The sequence below is a fragment of the Heptranchias perlo genome, chromosome 4 (assembly GCF_035084215.1).
Source record: "Heptranchias perlo isolate sHepPer1 chromosome 4, sHepPer1.hap1, whole genome shotgun sequence".
Lineage (NCBI taxonomy): Eukaryota > Metazoa > Chordata > Chondrichthyes > Hexanchiformes > Hexanchidae > Heptranchias > Heptranchias perlo.
Genome location: NC_090328.1, coordinates 63,210,225 through 63,226,257, shown reverse-complemented (window position 1 = coordinate 63,226,257; position 16,033 = coordinate 63,210,225). Strand labels below are relative to the sequence as shown.

Here is a 16,033-nt window from a genome sequence, read left to right as displayed (position 1 = left end):
AGAGAGAGAGGGGGAAAAAGAGAGAGAGAGGGGGAAAAAGAGAGAGAGAGGGGGAAAAAGAAAGAGAGGGGGAAAAAGAGAGAGAGGGGGAAAAAGAGAGAGAGGGGGAAAGAGAGAGAGAGAGGGGGAAAAAGAGAGAGAGAGGGGGGAAAAAGAGAGAGAGAGGGGAAAAAGAGAGAGAGAGGGGGGGAAAGAGAGAGAGAGGGGGGAAAAAGAGAGAGAGAGGGGGGAAAAAGAGAGAGAGAGGGGGGAAAAAGAGAGAGAGAGGGGGGGAAAGAGAGAGAGAGAGAGGGGGAAAAAGAGAGAGAGAGGGGGAAAAAGAGAGAGAGAGAGAGGGGGAAAAAGAGAGAGAGGGGGAAAAAGAGAGAGAGAGAGGGGGGGAAAAGAGAGAGAGGGGGGGGAAAAGAGAGAGAGGGGGGGGAAAAAGAGAGAGAGAGGGGGGAAAGAGAGAGAGAGAGAGGGGGAAAAAGAGAGAGAGAGAGGGGGAAAAAGAGAGAGAGAGGGGGAAAAAGAGAGAGAGAGGGGGAAAAAGAGAGAGGGGGAAAAAGAGAGAGAGAGGGGGAAAAAGAGAGAGAGAGGGGGAAAAAGAAAGAGAGGGGGAAAAAGAGAGAGAGGGGGAAAAAGAGAGAGAGGGGGAAAGAGAGAGAGAGAGGGGGAAAAAGAGAGAGAGAGGGGGGAAAAAGAGAGAGAGAGAGGGGGGAAAAAGAGAGAGAGAGGGGGGGAAAGAGAGAGAGAGGGGGGAAAAAGAGAGAGAGAGGGGGGAAAAAGAGAGAGAGAGGGGGGAAAAAGAGAGAGAGAGGGGGGGAAAGAGAGAGAGAGAGAGGGGGAAAAAGAGAGAGAGAGAGAGAGGGGGAAAAAGAGAGAGAGAGAGAGGGGGAAAAAGAGAGAGAGGGGGAAAAAGAGAGAGAGAGAGGGGGGGAAAAAGAGAGAGAGGGGGAAAAAGAGAGAGAGGGGGAAAAAGAGAGAGAGGGGGAAAAAGAGAGAGAGAGAGGGGGAAAAAGAGAGAGAGAGAGGGGGAAAAAGAGAGAGAGAGAGGGGGAAAAAGAGAGAGAGAGAGAGGGGGAAAAAGAGAGAGAGAGGGGCGCCGAGGAGGGGGGGAAAAAGAGAGAGAGGGGCGCCGAGGAGGGGGGGAAAAAGAGAGAGAGGGGCGCCGAGGAGGGGGGGAAAAAAGAGAGAGAGGGGCGCCGAGGAGGGGGGGGGAAAGAGAGAGAGGGGCATCGAGGAGGGGGGAAAAAGAGAGGGGCGCCGAGGAGGGGGGGGAAAAGAGAGGGGCGCCGAGGAGGGGGGGGAAAAGAGAGGGGCGCCGAGGAGGGGGGGAAAAGAGAGGGGCGCTGAGGAGGGGGGGAAAAGAGAGAGGGGGAAAAAGAGAGAGAGGGGCACCGAGGAGGGGGGAAAAAGAGAGAGAGAGAGAGAGAGAGAGGAAAAAAGAGAGAGAGAGAGAGGGGGGAAAAAGAGAGAGAGAGGGGGAAAAAGAGAGAGAGAGAGGGGAAAAAGAGAGAGAGAGAGGGGGAAAAGAGAGAGAGAGGGAAAGAGAGAGAGAGGGGGAAAAGAGAGAGAGAGGGGGAAAAAGTGAGAGGGGGGAAAAGAGAGAGAGGGGGAAAAAGAGAGAGAGGGGGAAAAAGAGAGAGAGGGGGAAAAAGAGAGAGAGGGGGAAAAAGAGAGAGAGGGGGAAAAAGAGAGAGAGGGGGAAAAAGAGAGAGAGAGGGGGAAAAAGAGAGAGAGAGGGGGAAAAAGAGAGAGAGAGGGGGAAAAAGAGAGAGAGAGGGGAAAAAGAGAGAGAGAGGGGAAAAAGAGAGAGAGGGGGAAAAAGAGAGAGAGGGGGAAAAAGAGAGAGAGAGGGGGAAAAAGAGAGAGAGAGGGGGAAAAAGAGAGAGAGAGGGGGAAAAAGAGAGAGAGAGGGGGAAAAAGAGAGAGAGAGGGGGAAAAAGAGAGAGAGAGGGGGAAAAAGAGAGAGAGAGGGGGAAAAAGAGAGAGAGAGGGGGAAAAAGAGAGAGAGAGGGGGAAAAAGAGAGAGAGAGGGGGAAAAAAGAGAGAGAGAGGGGGAAAAGAGAGAGAGAGAGGGGGGGAAAAAGAGAGAGAGGGGGAAAAAGAGAGAGAGGGGGAAAAAGAGAGAGAGGGGGAAAAAGAGAGAGAGGGGGAAAAAGAGAGAGGGGGAAAAAGAGAGAGAGAGGGGGAAAAAGAGAGAGAGAGGGGGAAAAAGAGAGAGAGAGGGGGGAAAAGAGAGAGAGGGGGGAAAAAGAGAGAGGGGGGAAAGAGAGAGAGGGGGGAAAGAGAGAGAGGGGGGAAAAAAGAGAGAGAGGGGGAAAAAGAGAGAGAGGGGGAAAAAGAGAGAGAGGGGGAAAAAGAGAGAGAGGGGGAAAAAGAGAGAGAGGGGGAAAAAGAGAGAGAGGGGGAAAAAGAGAGAGAGGGGGGAAAAAGAGAGAGAGGGGGGAAAAAGAGAGAGAGGGGGGAAAAAGAGAGAGGGGGGAAAAAAGAGAGAGAGGGGGAAAGAGAGAGAGAGGGGGGAAAGAGAGAGAGAGGGGGGAAAGAGAGAGAGAGGGGGGAAAGAGAGAGAGAGGGGGGAAAAAGAGAGAGAGGGGGGAAAAGAGAGAGAGGGGGGAAAAAGAGAGAGAGGGGGGAAAAGAGAGAGAGGGGGGAAAAAGAGAGAGAGGGGGAAAAAAGAGAGAGAGGGGGGGAAAGAGAGAGAGAGGGGGAAAAAGAGAGAGAGGGGGAAAAAGAGAGAGAGGGGCGCCGAGGAGGGGGGGAAAAAAGAGAGAGAGGGGCGCCGAGGAGGGGGGGGGGGAAGAGAGAGAGGGGCGCCGAGGAGGGGGGGGGAAAGAGAGAGAGGGGCGCCGAGGAGGGGGGGGGGAAAGAGAGAGAGGGGCGCCGAGGAGGGGGGGGGGGGGAAGAGAGAGAGGGGCGCCGAGGAGGGGGGGGGGAAGAGAGAGAGGGGCGCCGAGGAGGGGGGGGGAAAGAGAGAGAGGGGCGCCGAGGAGGGGGGGGGGAAAGAGAGAGAGGGGCGCCGAGGAGGGGGGGGGGGGGAAGAGAGAGAGGGGCGCCGAGGAGGGGGGGGGGAAGAGAGAGAGGGGCGCCGAGGAGGGGGGGGGGGGGAAGAGAGAGAGGGGCGCCGAGGAGGGGGGAAAAGAGAGAGAGGGGCACCGAGGAGGGGGGGGGGAAAGAGAGGGGCGCAGAAGCGAGGGAGAGCAATTAAGATTATTTTTCATCTATGTCTGGAAACTAACATTTATTGTGTCGGAGATAAATGTTCACTGTTGTGAACTATTCCAGAAAGTTCTTATACACATTTCAGGAAATACTCCCCCCCTCTTTGCCTTTTACACTGTTACTGTGTCCCAGCCTATATTGGGATAATTGAAATCCCCCATTATCACTATGCTGTAGTTCTGTGATTGCCTCATTTTCTGTCTTGGTTCTAACATGAAATAATTTTATTATTGAGCACAGTTTCTGCCAGCAGTATTGACTATTTAACAACAGACTGGAAAAGAAACCAAATAGTAACCCAACAAACTTCACTTCTGTAAAATATCTCTTAAATTGTAATGCTGCTCACAAGACTTAAAATTACAAACACAATGCTGTTCAACAAGGACAGTGCTTATCACAGTTGCTTTGGTAACAGAAAAAAGATAATAAAGGCAGATAACACTGCAGGAATTTGTTGTGTTGGCAGAAGGCAGAGTATGAAGTCATCCTCTTCTACATTTGCCAGAGTAGAATCAAACAGCACATCATTTTTCATGCGATATTTACCATCCCTCAAAATGTAAAGTTGCAAATGCACAGTGTCTCACAACTGTGCTTTTAATTTGGCTGTTAACATGGAGTTTAAATAGCCCTGTTCCCTTAATATGCACAACAGTTGAAATGGAAAATGTAACGAGGATGAGACTGGAGTTTTGAACATTCCAGATATATCAAAACAGTGTTCAAACTCAACTGAAGTGTATTTTTTTGTTGGTTTGCTTCCATTCTGGTGTTTATTTTGAGTTGTACCATAGACAAAAGTAGTCTGGAGGATGAGTTCATGGAATGCATTCGAGACAGTTTCCTAGAACAATACGTCATGGAACCAACCAGGGAACAGGCAATTTTAGATCTTGTATTGTGTAATGTGACAGGGTTAATTAATAATCTTAGTAAAGGATTATCTGGGGAAGAGTGATCATAATATGATAGACTTTCACATTGAGTTTGAGAGTGACATCCAAAAATCCAAAACTAGAGTCTTCTACTTAAATAAGCCATTATATAGGTATGAGGGGCAAGTTGGCTAGGGTAGATTGGGAAATTAGATTAAAAGGTATGACGGTAGTTAAGCAATGGCAAACATTTGAAGAAATATTTCAACATTCTCCAAGAATATACATTCCATTGAGAAATAAAAATTCCACAGGAAAAGTAATCCATCCGTGGCTAACTAAAGAAATCAAGGATAGTATTAGATTAAATGTTGCGAAGAAAAGTAGTAAGCCTGAGGATTGGAAAAGTTTTAGAAACCAGCAAAGGATGACCAAAAAATTGATAAAAAGTGAGAAAGCAGAATATGAGAGAAAACTAATAAGAAATATAAAAACATTGTAAGAGCTTCCACAAATATGTAAAAAGGAAGAGAGTAGCAAAAGTAAACGTTGGTCCCCTAGAAGCTGAGACAGGAAAAATTATATAATGGGAAATGGCAGAGACTTTTATCAAACATTTTGGCCCCGATATTAGCAGAGAGGCAGGATGGCAGCAGGGGGGAGTGCGATTGGGCCCGTGGGTAATCCGCCCAATAAAATCTGTCCATTCCTCACGCAATCACTGATAAATTGGAACCACTTAACGTGGCTTCCAGGTTTGGCGTCTGAAGCCTGCGCAGCTGGCCGACTGCGCACCCGCATCACAGGCTGTCAGTTGGAGGAGCTCTATTTAAAGGGGCAGTCCTCCAATGGCTGCTCCTGGAAAAAACACCCAAATAGAAAATGGAGCAGCCCAGGGGAAAGGCTGCTCCTAGATTCAATGATGCCTCACTCCAAGTGCTACTGGATGGGGTGAGGAGGAGAAGGAGTGTGTTCTACCTGGCGGACGGGAGGAAGTGGCCTGCCTCTGCCACCACCAAGAAGGCCTGGCTCGAGGTGGCAGAGGAGGTCACCAGCAGCAGCAATGTCTCCCGCACCTGGATCCAGTGCAGGAAGTGCTTCAATGACCTAGAGTTCAGCCAAAGTGAGTACACTTACTGATTCTCCTACATTCCGTCTTCCACATCACCGCCCCCACCCCCCAACTCATTGTGCACTGCCAACACTACTCTATCACATCACTCCTCACACCCACTCAAACCTCATCCTCAACTTACCTGCACTTCCTCATCTCCCCAGTGCTCACCCTACCACTACCACTCAACCCAATCCTGAAATAACGTCACGGCACTGTCTCACACTCACCCTCTGATGCATCTCTTTCATGGTCAGCCGCACCCAAACCAATGCATTCAGCGGTTGGCCACGTTACTATCCCACATTCACGCGTCTGTACTTTCTCCCCTTATAGAAGAGAGCCCAGAATACATGGGAGAGGACGAGGACCGGAGAGGGGCCACAACAGATAGTCGTGCTCACAGACGCGGAGCAGGAGGCGCTGGAGCTCAGCCGCACCCTCGAGTGCCTGTCCGTCGGGAACACCGTGATTGGCACGCGACAAACGTTTGGTGACAGAACTTTAACATTCAACACATACAATATGAATTGATGTTAACATGACTAGTCATCTTCAGCACCTCAACATCTGTCATATTGCCTTCTGTTCTCATACAGGGCCTTCAGCGACCGCTGTTATGGCGGAGGGCGATTCCTCAGAGGACCTGCCGGCCTCAGAGAGCCATCCACCAGCGCAGATACACGCACCTCGGTGGGACCCCGTCCGCAGTTAGTTGGGGTCGTGCATGGTGAGTTACCACACACGTGAGCATGAGCAGACACTAGTGGCAGGGGCAGCTGTGGAGAGTCCGCGTCGGTGGGAGCACTCTTCTCCAGTCTCTGCTCAGCTGGACACAGTTGCTGAACCCTGGGGGCCATCCATGAAAAGGAGAATGATCGAGGGGCAGCAGCATATTTGCAAGGTGCTGGAACAGGTGCCACGCGCACTCTCCACAATCGCACGGAGGATGGAGGAGTCCAACTCCTGCATGAGTGGAGATAGTGTCACGGGTAAGTGCGGGAATGTCTGCGATGGAGGGAAGGCTAGCCTCCATGGAGCTTCAAGCATGGCTCACAAACGAGCCCATTCAGGCCCTGACAACGGTCGTTCGGACTCAGGGTGAACAACATCCTGCCGCCTTAAACAGGCGGGCAGATATACTAGCACTGGCCTTACAAGGCTTCACGCATGTCCTCCAAACTGTCATCCAGCACAATGGTGGGAGTGGTGTGGGCCTGGCCCAGTGGAGGGATGATGGCGAAAGGGGGCAAGGATGTGGGAACGCCACTCAAAGCGTCTCCATGTCTTACCGTTGTCCCCTTCTCAACCAGTAATGCTGCCTCCTATCCAGGTTGCCGAGTCTGTCCCTGCACAGGTGCAGGTGGAGCAGTCATTGGAGGGGCCCTCATGGGCACCGAAACCCAGAGGGCGTAGAGCCAAAGCATCGAATCGGTCAGGGCATGAACAAGAGCAATCTGCCACTATCTCTGCTGCAGCCACAGGGGATGCACCATGTAGAAGTAGTCGGAAGCGAAAGGCGAAGGTTTTGTAAGCACAAAGGGAATGCACAAGGGTGTTTGACGGCTGTTCATGTTTATTTATATTTGCTTTTTGTTAAACGCGCATTAAATATTATTATTGTCACCACTACTGCTACGTCTTGGCCATTCTTGACTGGCTTCTGTAATAAGGCACTTTCATGAGGTTCACCATCAACGCTCACACTTGATGCCACTCATTGGGTCACTCTACAGTGGGCATATGTGTAGTTGCAGGACTATTTTGTGCAGGGAGGAGGGGGGGGGGTGGGTGGGCTGGGCTGGTGTGGCCACTGCTCTATCCAAGTGGTGAGAGGACTGGACTCTTCACGCTGTCTGATGTTAGGAGAACACATATCAGTGATTCCCTGGCCTCACGTGCAGCCAGGTAAGCCCCTGTTCTGCCCATGGGTTGCTCCTCCTCCTCAATGTGGGTGGCAGATGTGGATGGGGCCTCAAGCGGCACCCTCTCTTTTATGCCATGTTGAGCAGGGCACAACATACGACTATAATGCACCCCATTCTGTCTGGTGTGTATTGAAGCGCTCCCCCACAACGATCAAGGCACCTGAAGCACATCTTGAGCAGCCCCATAGCATGCTCAATTGTAGACCTGGTAGCAATGTGGCTATCGTTAAATCAACACTGTTGCTTGGTGGTGGGGTTCCTCAGAGGTGTCATGAGCCACGTGTGCAAGGGGTATCCCTTGTCCCCGAGGAGCCAGCCCTCAAGGGTGTTCAGTGCTTGGAAGAGGGGCGGGATGTTGGACTCCCGGAGGATGAAGTAATCGTGGCAGCTACCAGGATATCTGGCACAAACGTGAAGGAATCTCTTGCGGTGGTCACAAATGAGTTGAGTGTTGATGGAGTGATAGCCATTCCTGTTGATGAACAGTCCTGGCTCGTGTGGAGGTGCTCGTATTGCTATATGGGTGCAATCTATTACACCCTGCACCAGTGGGAAGCCAGCCACAGCGTGGAATCCCACTGCCCTCTCCGTCTAGCTGCGGTCGTCCGTCGGGAAGTTGGTGTAGTGCAAGGCCCTGCAAAACAAGCTGTTGGTGACCTGCCTTATGCACTTGTGTGCAGACGCCCGAGACACCCTGGCGATGTCCCCGGTGGCACCCTGGAATGATCCGGAGGTGAAGAAGTTGAGGGCAGTGGTGACTTTGACAGCGACAGGTAAGGAGATGCTGCTCGGCCCTGCCGGGAGCAGCTCGGCATGAAGGAGGCTGCGATGTCTGCGACTACCTGGCGGCTGACTGAGCCTCCGTATGCACTGCTCCTCAGAGAGGTCCAGGAAACTGAGCCTCTGTCTGTAGACCCTGTTGCAAGGGTAGTGCCTCCTGCGATGTCGCTCTCTGTTGTTGCCCTCCGTGCTCTTGTGCAGGTGCCTGTGGCGCAGCACTGTTGTGGAGCTCCACATGGCGGAGGTGGATGCCATGCCTGGCGAGGCTGGTGATGTTGCTCGTCCTCGGATGAAGTAACGAACGCAGCCATGGCGCCCACCCCACCATCTTGACTGTGTGAGTTTGAGAGGGTCCGCAAAGTAGGTAAATATGTTTGCACAGCAGAGTTTTGGGTGGAAAGTAAGAATTTTGAGTGAAAACACAAAGGTCTTGCAGCCAAAACTTTGTCTGAAGTGACAGAGTGCCCTGCTGCAATAAATGAGGTTTTCTCCCCACCTGTCAAATAATCGATGCAAATCATCAAAAATCAGCCACTAGCTGAAACACCTCTGTTGCAACAGGGAGTGTTTCCCACAGCATGGGAAACACGCTGAGGATCCTTCAAAATTGTAACCCTGCCAAAATGTCTACCGCAATCAGGTATCTCAAGTACTTTAACTATGTGTAAAAGTATGTAAATTATCATTCCGCCGGCTTCAATTGCTGGTGGGACTTCCGCATTTGGGAGGCGTGCGCGTAACCGAACGAGTCACTGGGGAACCCGGAAGTCAGCGGGTTGGAGCCGGGTTCCAAACCCGCTCTGGGTTTGCACAATTTTAGGAGCCTCCCCCGCCCCCGCTCCGCCATCCGAAAATCGGCCCCTTTGTATCTGTCTTCACAGTGGAAGACACAAAAAGCATACCTGCGATAGTGGGGAACCAAGGGGCAAATGAGAGTGAGGAACTTAATGTAATTAATATCAGGTGAGAAAAAGTCCATCATGGGACTAAAAGCCAACAAATCCCCTGGACCTGATGGCCTACATCCTCGAGTTCTAAAAGAGGTGGCTGCAGAGATAGTGGATGCATTGGTTGCGATCTTCCAAAATTCTCTAGATTCTACAACGGTTCCAGCGGATTGGAAGGTAGCAAATGTAACACCGCTATTCAAGAAAGGAGGGAAAGAGAAAACAGGAAACTACAGGCCAGTTAGCCTGACATCAATCGTCAGGAAAATGCTGGAATCCATTATTAAAGAAGTGGTAACAGGGCACTTAGAAAATCATAATATGATTAGGCAGAGTCGACATCGTTTTATGAAAGGGAAATTGTGTTTGACAAATTTGAGAGATTTTTGAGGATGTAGCTAGCAGGGTAGATAAAGGGGAACCAGTGGATGTGGTATATTTGGATTTTCAAAAGGCAATCAATAAAATGCCACATAAAAGGTTGTTACGCAAGATAAGGGCTCATGGGTTTGGGGATAATATATTAGCACAGATAGAGGATTGGTTAACAGACAGGAAGCAGAGAGTCGGGATAAACAGGTCACTTTCATCTTGGCAGGCTGAAACTAGCGGGGTGCCACAAGGATCGGTCCTTGGGCCTCAGCTATTTACAATCTATGGTAATGACTTAGATGAAGGGACCGAGTGTAATGTATCCAAGTTTGCTGACGATACAAAGCTAGGTGGGAAAGTAAGTTGTGAGGAGGACACAAAGAGTCTGCCACGGGATATAGACAGGTTAAGTGAGTAAGCAAGAAGGTGGCAGATGGAGTATAATGTAGGGAAATGTGAGGTTATTCACTTTGGTAGGAAGAATGGAAAAACAGAATATTTTTTAAATGGTGATTTTCAAAGCTGCTTGGGTGTCCTCGTACAAGAAACACAGAAAGTTAGCATGCAGGTACAGCAAGTAATTAGGAAGGCAAATGCCATGTTGTCCTTTATTGCAAGGGGGTTGGACTATAAGAGTAAGGAAGTCTTGCGACAATTGTACAGGGCTTTGGTCGGACCACACCCGGAGTACTGAGTACAGTTTTGGTCTCCTTACTTAAGGAAGGATATACTTGCCTTAGAGACAGTGCAACGAAGGTTTACTAGATTCATTTCTGGGATGAGAGGGTTGTCCTATGAGGAGAGATTGAATAGAATGGTCCTATACTCTCTGGAGTTTAGAAGAATGAGAGGTGATCTCATTGAAACATACAAGATTCTGAGGGGGCTTGACAGGGAAGATGCTGAGAGGTTGTTTCCTCTGGCTGGAGAGTCTAGAACTAGGGGGTATAGTCTCAGGATAAGGGGTCAACCATTTAAGACTGAGATGAGGAGGAATTTCTTCACTCAGAGGGTTGTGAATCTTCAGAATGCTCTACCCCAGAGAGCTGTGGATGTTGAGTAGTTGAATATATTCAAAGCTGATTTATATCGATTTTTGGACTGTATCAAGGAATATGGGGATCGGGCGAGAAAGTGGAATTGAGGTCGAAGATCAGTCATGATCTTACTGAATGGCGGAACAGGCTCGAAGGACGTATGGCCTACTCCTGCTCCTATTTCTGATGCTCTTGTGTTATAAAAGCACATTTTAAAAAGCCCTCCACATCTGAACACCACAAGCAATCATTTTACAAACTTCCTTCTGCAACAAATCTATCTGTTGAGTGTCCTCAAACCAAGGTTTGAGCAATCATGAAACAAAAACATTTCTGGCTTGGGGATGGTTCTACATAAATGTATAATGCAATACCTTCATTGTGTGGATATCCTCTAGTAGTCTTTCTGCACGTCGCTGATTCTTCAAGATGGCATCCTGTGTTCCCCTGCAGACACACCCAGAATAAAATATTAGTTCAGTTTGTTTATGTCGACTTGTCTCAATTAGGCAAAATTATCTTCTGCTACACTGATTTCCCTCCCAAAAAAACTGAACGGCCACACCAATGTCACAGTTGGTAACTGAAATTATTTTCTGCAAGGCCAGAATGCTTCCAATATTATTATAAAAATCAGGTGATTCTATCACAACAGAATCATGTACCACCCTCTCAGTAACCTAGTCAAGTGCCATAACACTCATCAAAACATATATATCTGATTAAAACGTTTTTTTAAAAAAAATCCTAAAGGTACCATTTCCAGACAAATTCTTGTTTGAACGTATCTAAATTTTGGGGAAAAAATTGCTAAAATTTGGTTTATCACTTGAAGCTTCTAAACGTGATGTTTGTAGTTGACTAATGTTAGGCCACTGATTGATTCATTGGGTTATATATACAAATCACAAATAGCAACACTACAAGAAAGTTTCATTTTACTACAGGTATTGTAGCATTGTAATTTTGTTACTATTTGAGGATACATTGTGGTATTTTAGGTATGGTTCAATTTGTAATCAACAACTTTCAATCGGAATCCAGGGGAATGTGTGTCGGTTCTCTGCCCATTCTCATCAAATGGCAGTTGAGAATTCAAACCTTCAATTCACCTACCAAAAACCACTGATTGACACTGTTGCAGACAGCACTTTGAAAGACAAGTTCCAGGAAACAAAAGTCCATGTAACAATTCTGGATTAGTACTGAAAACAAAACATCCAGAGCAAATTCAAAGTAGAAAAGTCACCCGGCCCAGATGGGATGCATCCTAGGTTGCTGAAAGAAGTAAGGGTGGAAATTCCAGAGCTCTGGCCACAGTCTTCCAATCCTCCTTAGATATGGGAGTGGTGCCAAAGGACTGGAGGATTGCAAATATTACATCCTTGATCAAAAAAGGGGAGAGGGATAAACCTGGCAGTCAGCCTAACATCAGTGGTGGGGAAACTTTTAGAGACAATAAACTGGCACAAAATTAATTGGCACTTGGAAAAGTATGGGTTAATAAATGAATGTGCTGTCTGCAACAGTGTCAATCAGTGGTTTTTGGTAGGTGAATTGAAGGTTTGAATTCTCAACTGCCATTTGATGAGAATGGGCAGAGAACCGACACACATTCCCCTGGATTCCGATTGAAAGTTGTTGATTACAAATTGAACCATACCTAAAATACCACAATGTATCCTCAAGTATGGGTTAATAAATGAAAATCGTGTTTGACTAACATGAATGAGTTCTTTGATGAAATAACGGAGTGGGTTGATGAGGGGAGTGCAGTTGGTGTTGTGTTTATGGATTTTCAAAAGGCATTTGATAAAGTACCACATAATAGATGTTAGCAAAATTAAAGCCCATGGGATTAAAGGGGTTATTGGCAGCGTGGATACAAAATTGACTAAGGAACAGAAAGCAAAGAGCAGTGGTGAACGGTTGTTTTTCAGACCAGAGGGAAGTATACAGTGGTGTTCCCCAGGGGTCAGTATTAGGTCCACTGCTCTTTTTGATATATATTAATGACCTGGATTTGGGTATACAGGGTATAATTTCAAAGTTTGCAAGTTATGCTAAACCTTTATAAAACATTGGTTAGGCCTCAGCTGGAGTATTGCGTTCAATTCTGGGCACCACACTTTAGGAAGGATGTCAAGGCCTTAGAGAGGGTGCAGAAGAAATTTACTGAGGAACTAATGGTACCAGGGATGAGGGACTTCAGTTATGTGGAGAGACTGGAGAAGCTGGGGCTGTTCTCCTTAAAGCAGAGAAGGTTAAGGGGAGATTTGATCGAGGTGTTAAAATCATGAACCGTTTTGATAGAGGAAATAAGGAGAAACTGTTTCTGGTGGCAGAAGGGTCAGTAACCTGAGGACACAGATTTAAGGTGATTGGCAAAAAAACCAGAGGTGATAAGAGGAAACATTTTTTTTTATGTAGCGAGTTTTAATGATCTGGAATGCACTGCCTGAAAGGGCAGTGGAAGCAAATTCAATAGTAACTTTCAAAAGGGAATTGGATAAATACTTGAAGGGAAAAAAATTACAGGGCTATGGGGAAATAGCAGGGGAGTGGGACTAATTGGATAGCTTTTTCAAAGAGCCGACACATGAATGATGGGCCGAATGCCTCCTTCTGTGCTGTATCATACTATCACTATGATAACAATTGAAAATGTGATTTCTTTCGTGACAACCTAATTATACAAGAAAAATTTCTCTTAGCTGACCTTTAAAACAAAAGAGCAGAACTATCTGAGTACCAACCCTGCATTTGAGGGCTACAAATAACAACTGACCTTTAACCTCAATAAACACAGGTCTATTTTACTGGTAATGTAGTTTTTTAAAGAAACAAACATACATTTGTGTAGTTTTATTTATGTTATGTAAGTATTTATATTTTTCATGGTATACTGGAGGGGTGACAAGGGAAAGCACTACAGATCGTATCAGACCAGACACGAAAAACCAAGGAACTTAAATTACACTGTGGAGGACTAATAAATGAACATTCTGCTCTCAACTATTTTAACACCTCCACTTAAATGTCAGTTAGAGGAATTTCAAACTTGTTAATTGTCGTCCACCAATATTCCATAGAGGAATTTCAGGACCTATGCGCAACTGCAAGACAGAAAGAAAGACTTGGATTTATATAGGGCATTTCATGATCTCAACATCCCAAAGCACTTTACAACCAATTAACTACTTTTGAAGTGTAGTCACCGTTGTAATGTAGGAAATAGGGCAGCCAATTTGCGCACAGCAAGGTCCCACAAGCAAAATGTGATAATGATCAGATAATCTGTTTTAGTGACGTTGATTGAAGGATAAATGTTGGCCAGGACCGAGGAGAACTCCCCTGCTCTTCTTCAAAACAGTGACTTGGGACCTTTCACATCAACCTGAGGGGGCAGATGGGGCCTCAGTTTACCATCTCATCCGAATGACGGCACCTCCAACAGTGTTGCACTTCCGCAGTACTGCACTAAAGTGTCAGCCTAGATTTTGTGCTCAAGACCTCGGATGGGGACTTGTCTCTGAGTCAGAAGGTTGTAGTTTCAAGAGTGCTACACCGTGAAAGAGGCACAGAATTGGATTTTGAGAGAATCTCAAAAATGATTTCTGAAAATTGTGTGGGTTGTCGGTTAACATTCAGGATAAGTTGCTGACTTTCACCTAAAACAGTTTTAATTTTCAGGAATTTAGCTGCGAAAGTCAGCAAAAACTGAAAATCTAACATACGTTAAATTAAAAATATTTCTTTTTAAAAAAAAGTTCATAGGATGTGTGTTGCTGGTAAGGCCAGGATTTATTGCCCATCCCTAATTGCCCTTGAGAAGGAGGTAGTGAGCCACCTTCTTGAACCGCTGCAGTCCGTGTGGTGAAGGTTCTCCCACAGTGCTGTTACGTAGGGAGTTCCAGGATTTTGACCTAGCGATGATGAAGGAACAGCGATATATTTTCAAGTCAGGATGGTGTGTTACTTGGAGGGGAACGTGCAGGTGGTGTTGTTGCCATGTGCCTGTTGCCCTTGTCCTTCTAGGTGGGTAGAGCTCCCGGGTTTGGGAGGCATTGTTGAAGAAGCCTTGGCAAGTTGCTGCAGTACATCCTGTAGATGGTACACAATGCAGCCACGTTGCGCCGGTGGTGAAGGGAGTGAATGTTTAGGGTGGTGGATGGGGTGCCAATCAAGAGGGCTGCTGTGTCCTTAGTGTTGAGCTTCTCGAGTGTTGTTGGAGCTGCGCTCATCCAGGCAAGTGGAGAGTATTCCATCACACTCCTGACTTGTGCCTTGTAGATGGTGGAAAGGCTTTGGGGAGTCAGGTGGTGAGTCGCGGCAGAATACCCAGCCTCTGACCTGCTCTTGATAGAGATGGTCATTGCCTGGCACTTGTCTGGCGCAAATGTTACTTGCCACTTATCAGCCCAAGCCTGGATGTTGTCCAGGTCTGCCTGCATGCGGGTATGGACTGCTTCAATATCTGAGGGGTTTTGAATGGAACTGAACACTGTGCAATCATCAGCAAACATTCCCATTTCTGACCTTATGATGGAGGGAAGGTCATTGATGAAGCAGCTGAAGGTGGTTGGACCTAGGACACTGCCATGAGGAACTCCTACAGCAATGTCCTGGGGCTGAGATGATTGGCCTCCAACAACCACTACCATCTTCCTATGTGCTAGGTATGACTCCAGCCACTGGAGAGTTCCCGCCACCTCCCCCCGCAAGTTCTCATTGACTTCAATTTTACTAGGGATCCTTGGTGCCACACTTGGTCAAATGCTGCATTGATGTCAAGCGCGGTCACTCTCACCTCACCTCTGGAATTCAGCTCTTTTTTCCATGTTTGGACCAAGGCTGTAATGAGGTCTGGAGCAGAGTGGTCCTGGCAGAACCCAATCTGAGCATCGGTGAGCAGGTTATTAGTGAGTAAGTGCCACTTGATAGCACTGTCGACGACACCTTCCATCGCTTGCTGATGATTGAGAGTAGACTGATGGGGTGGTAATTGGCCGGATTGGATTTGTCCTGCTTTTTGTGGACAGGACCTTCCTGGACAATTTTCCACATTGTCAGGTAGATGCCAGTGTTGCAGCTGTACTGGAACAGTTTGGCTAGAGGCGTGGCCAGTTCTGGAACACAAGTCTTCAGCACTACAGCTGGGATGTTGTCTGGGCCCATAGCCTTTGCTGTATCCAGTGCACTCAGCCGTTTCTTGATATCACGTGGAGTGAATCGAATTGGCTGAAGACTGGCTTCTGTGATGGTGGGGATATGGGGTGGAGGCAGAGGTGGATCGTCCACACGGCACTTCTGGCTGAAGCTGGTTGCAAACGCTTCAGCCTTGTCTTTTGCACTCACGTGCTGGATTCTGCCATCATTGAGGATGGTGATGTTCACGGAGCCTCCTCCTCCCGTTAGTTGTTTAATTGTCCACCACCATTCACGACTGGATGTGGCAGGTCTGCAGAGCTTTGATCTGATCCGTTGGTTGTGGAATTGGTTAGCTCTGTCTATAGCATGCTGTTTCCACTGTTTAGCATGCATGTAGTCGTGTGTTGTACCTTCACCAGGTTGGCACCTCATTTTTAGTTACGCCTGGTGCTGTAAAGGCTTTGGGATATTGAGGTCGTGAAAGACGCGATATAAATGTAAGTTCTCTCTCTCTCTGAATGCTTGTTCTTTTAAATTTAATTTCATTCTTGGTAAAAATACACACGTCAGTGTAAACATTCTGTGAAGTATTTGTTAAAGAAGTCATTCCAAAATTAATCTA

General features: G+C 47.5%; 1 protein-coding gene across 2 annotated transcripts in view; it reads right to left on the bottom strand.

Moving 5' to 3' along the window:
* srfbp1 (serum response factor binding protein 1) overlaps nucleotides 1-16,033 on the bottom strand; it is a 186,133-nt gene that overhangs the window by 107,557 nt on the left and 62,543 nt on the right. For both annotated transcript variants that reach the window (XM_067983019.1, XM_067983020.1), the window contains exon 3: nucleotides 10,635-10,707. In XM_067983019.1, coding sequence (XP_067839120.1) covers nucleotides 10,635-10,707 — 73 coding nt within the window. The remainder of the gene's footprint in view (nucleotides 1-10,634; nucleotides 10,708-16,033) is intronic.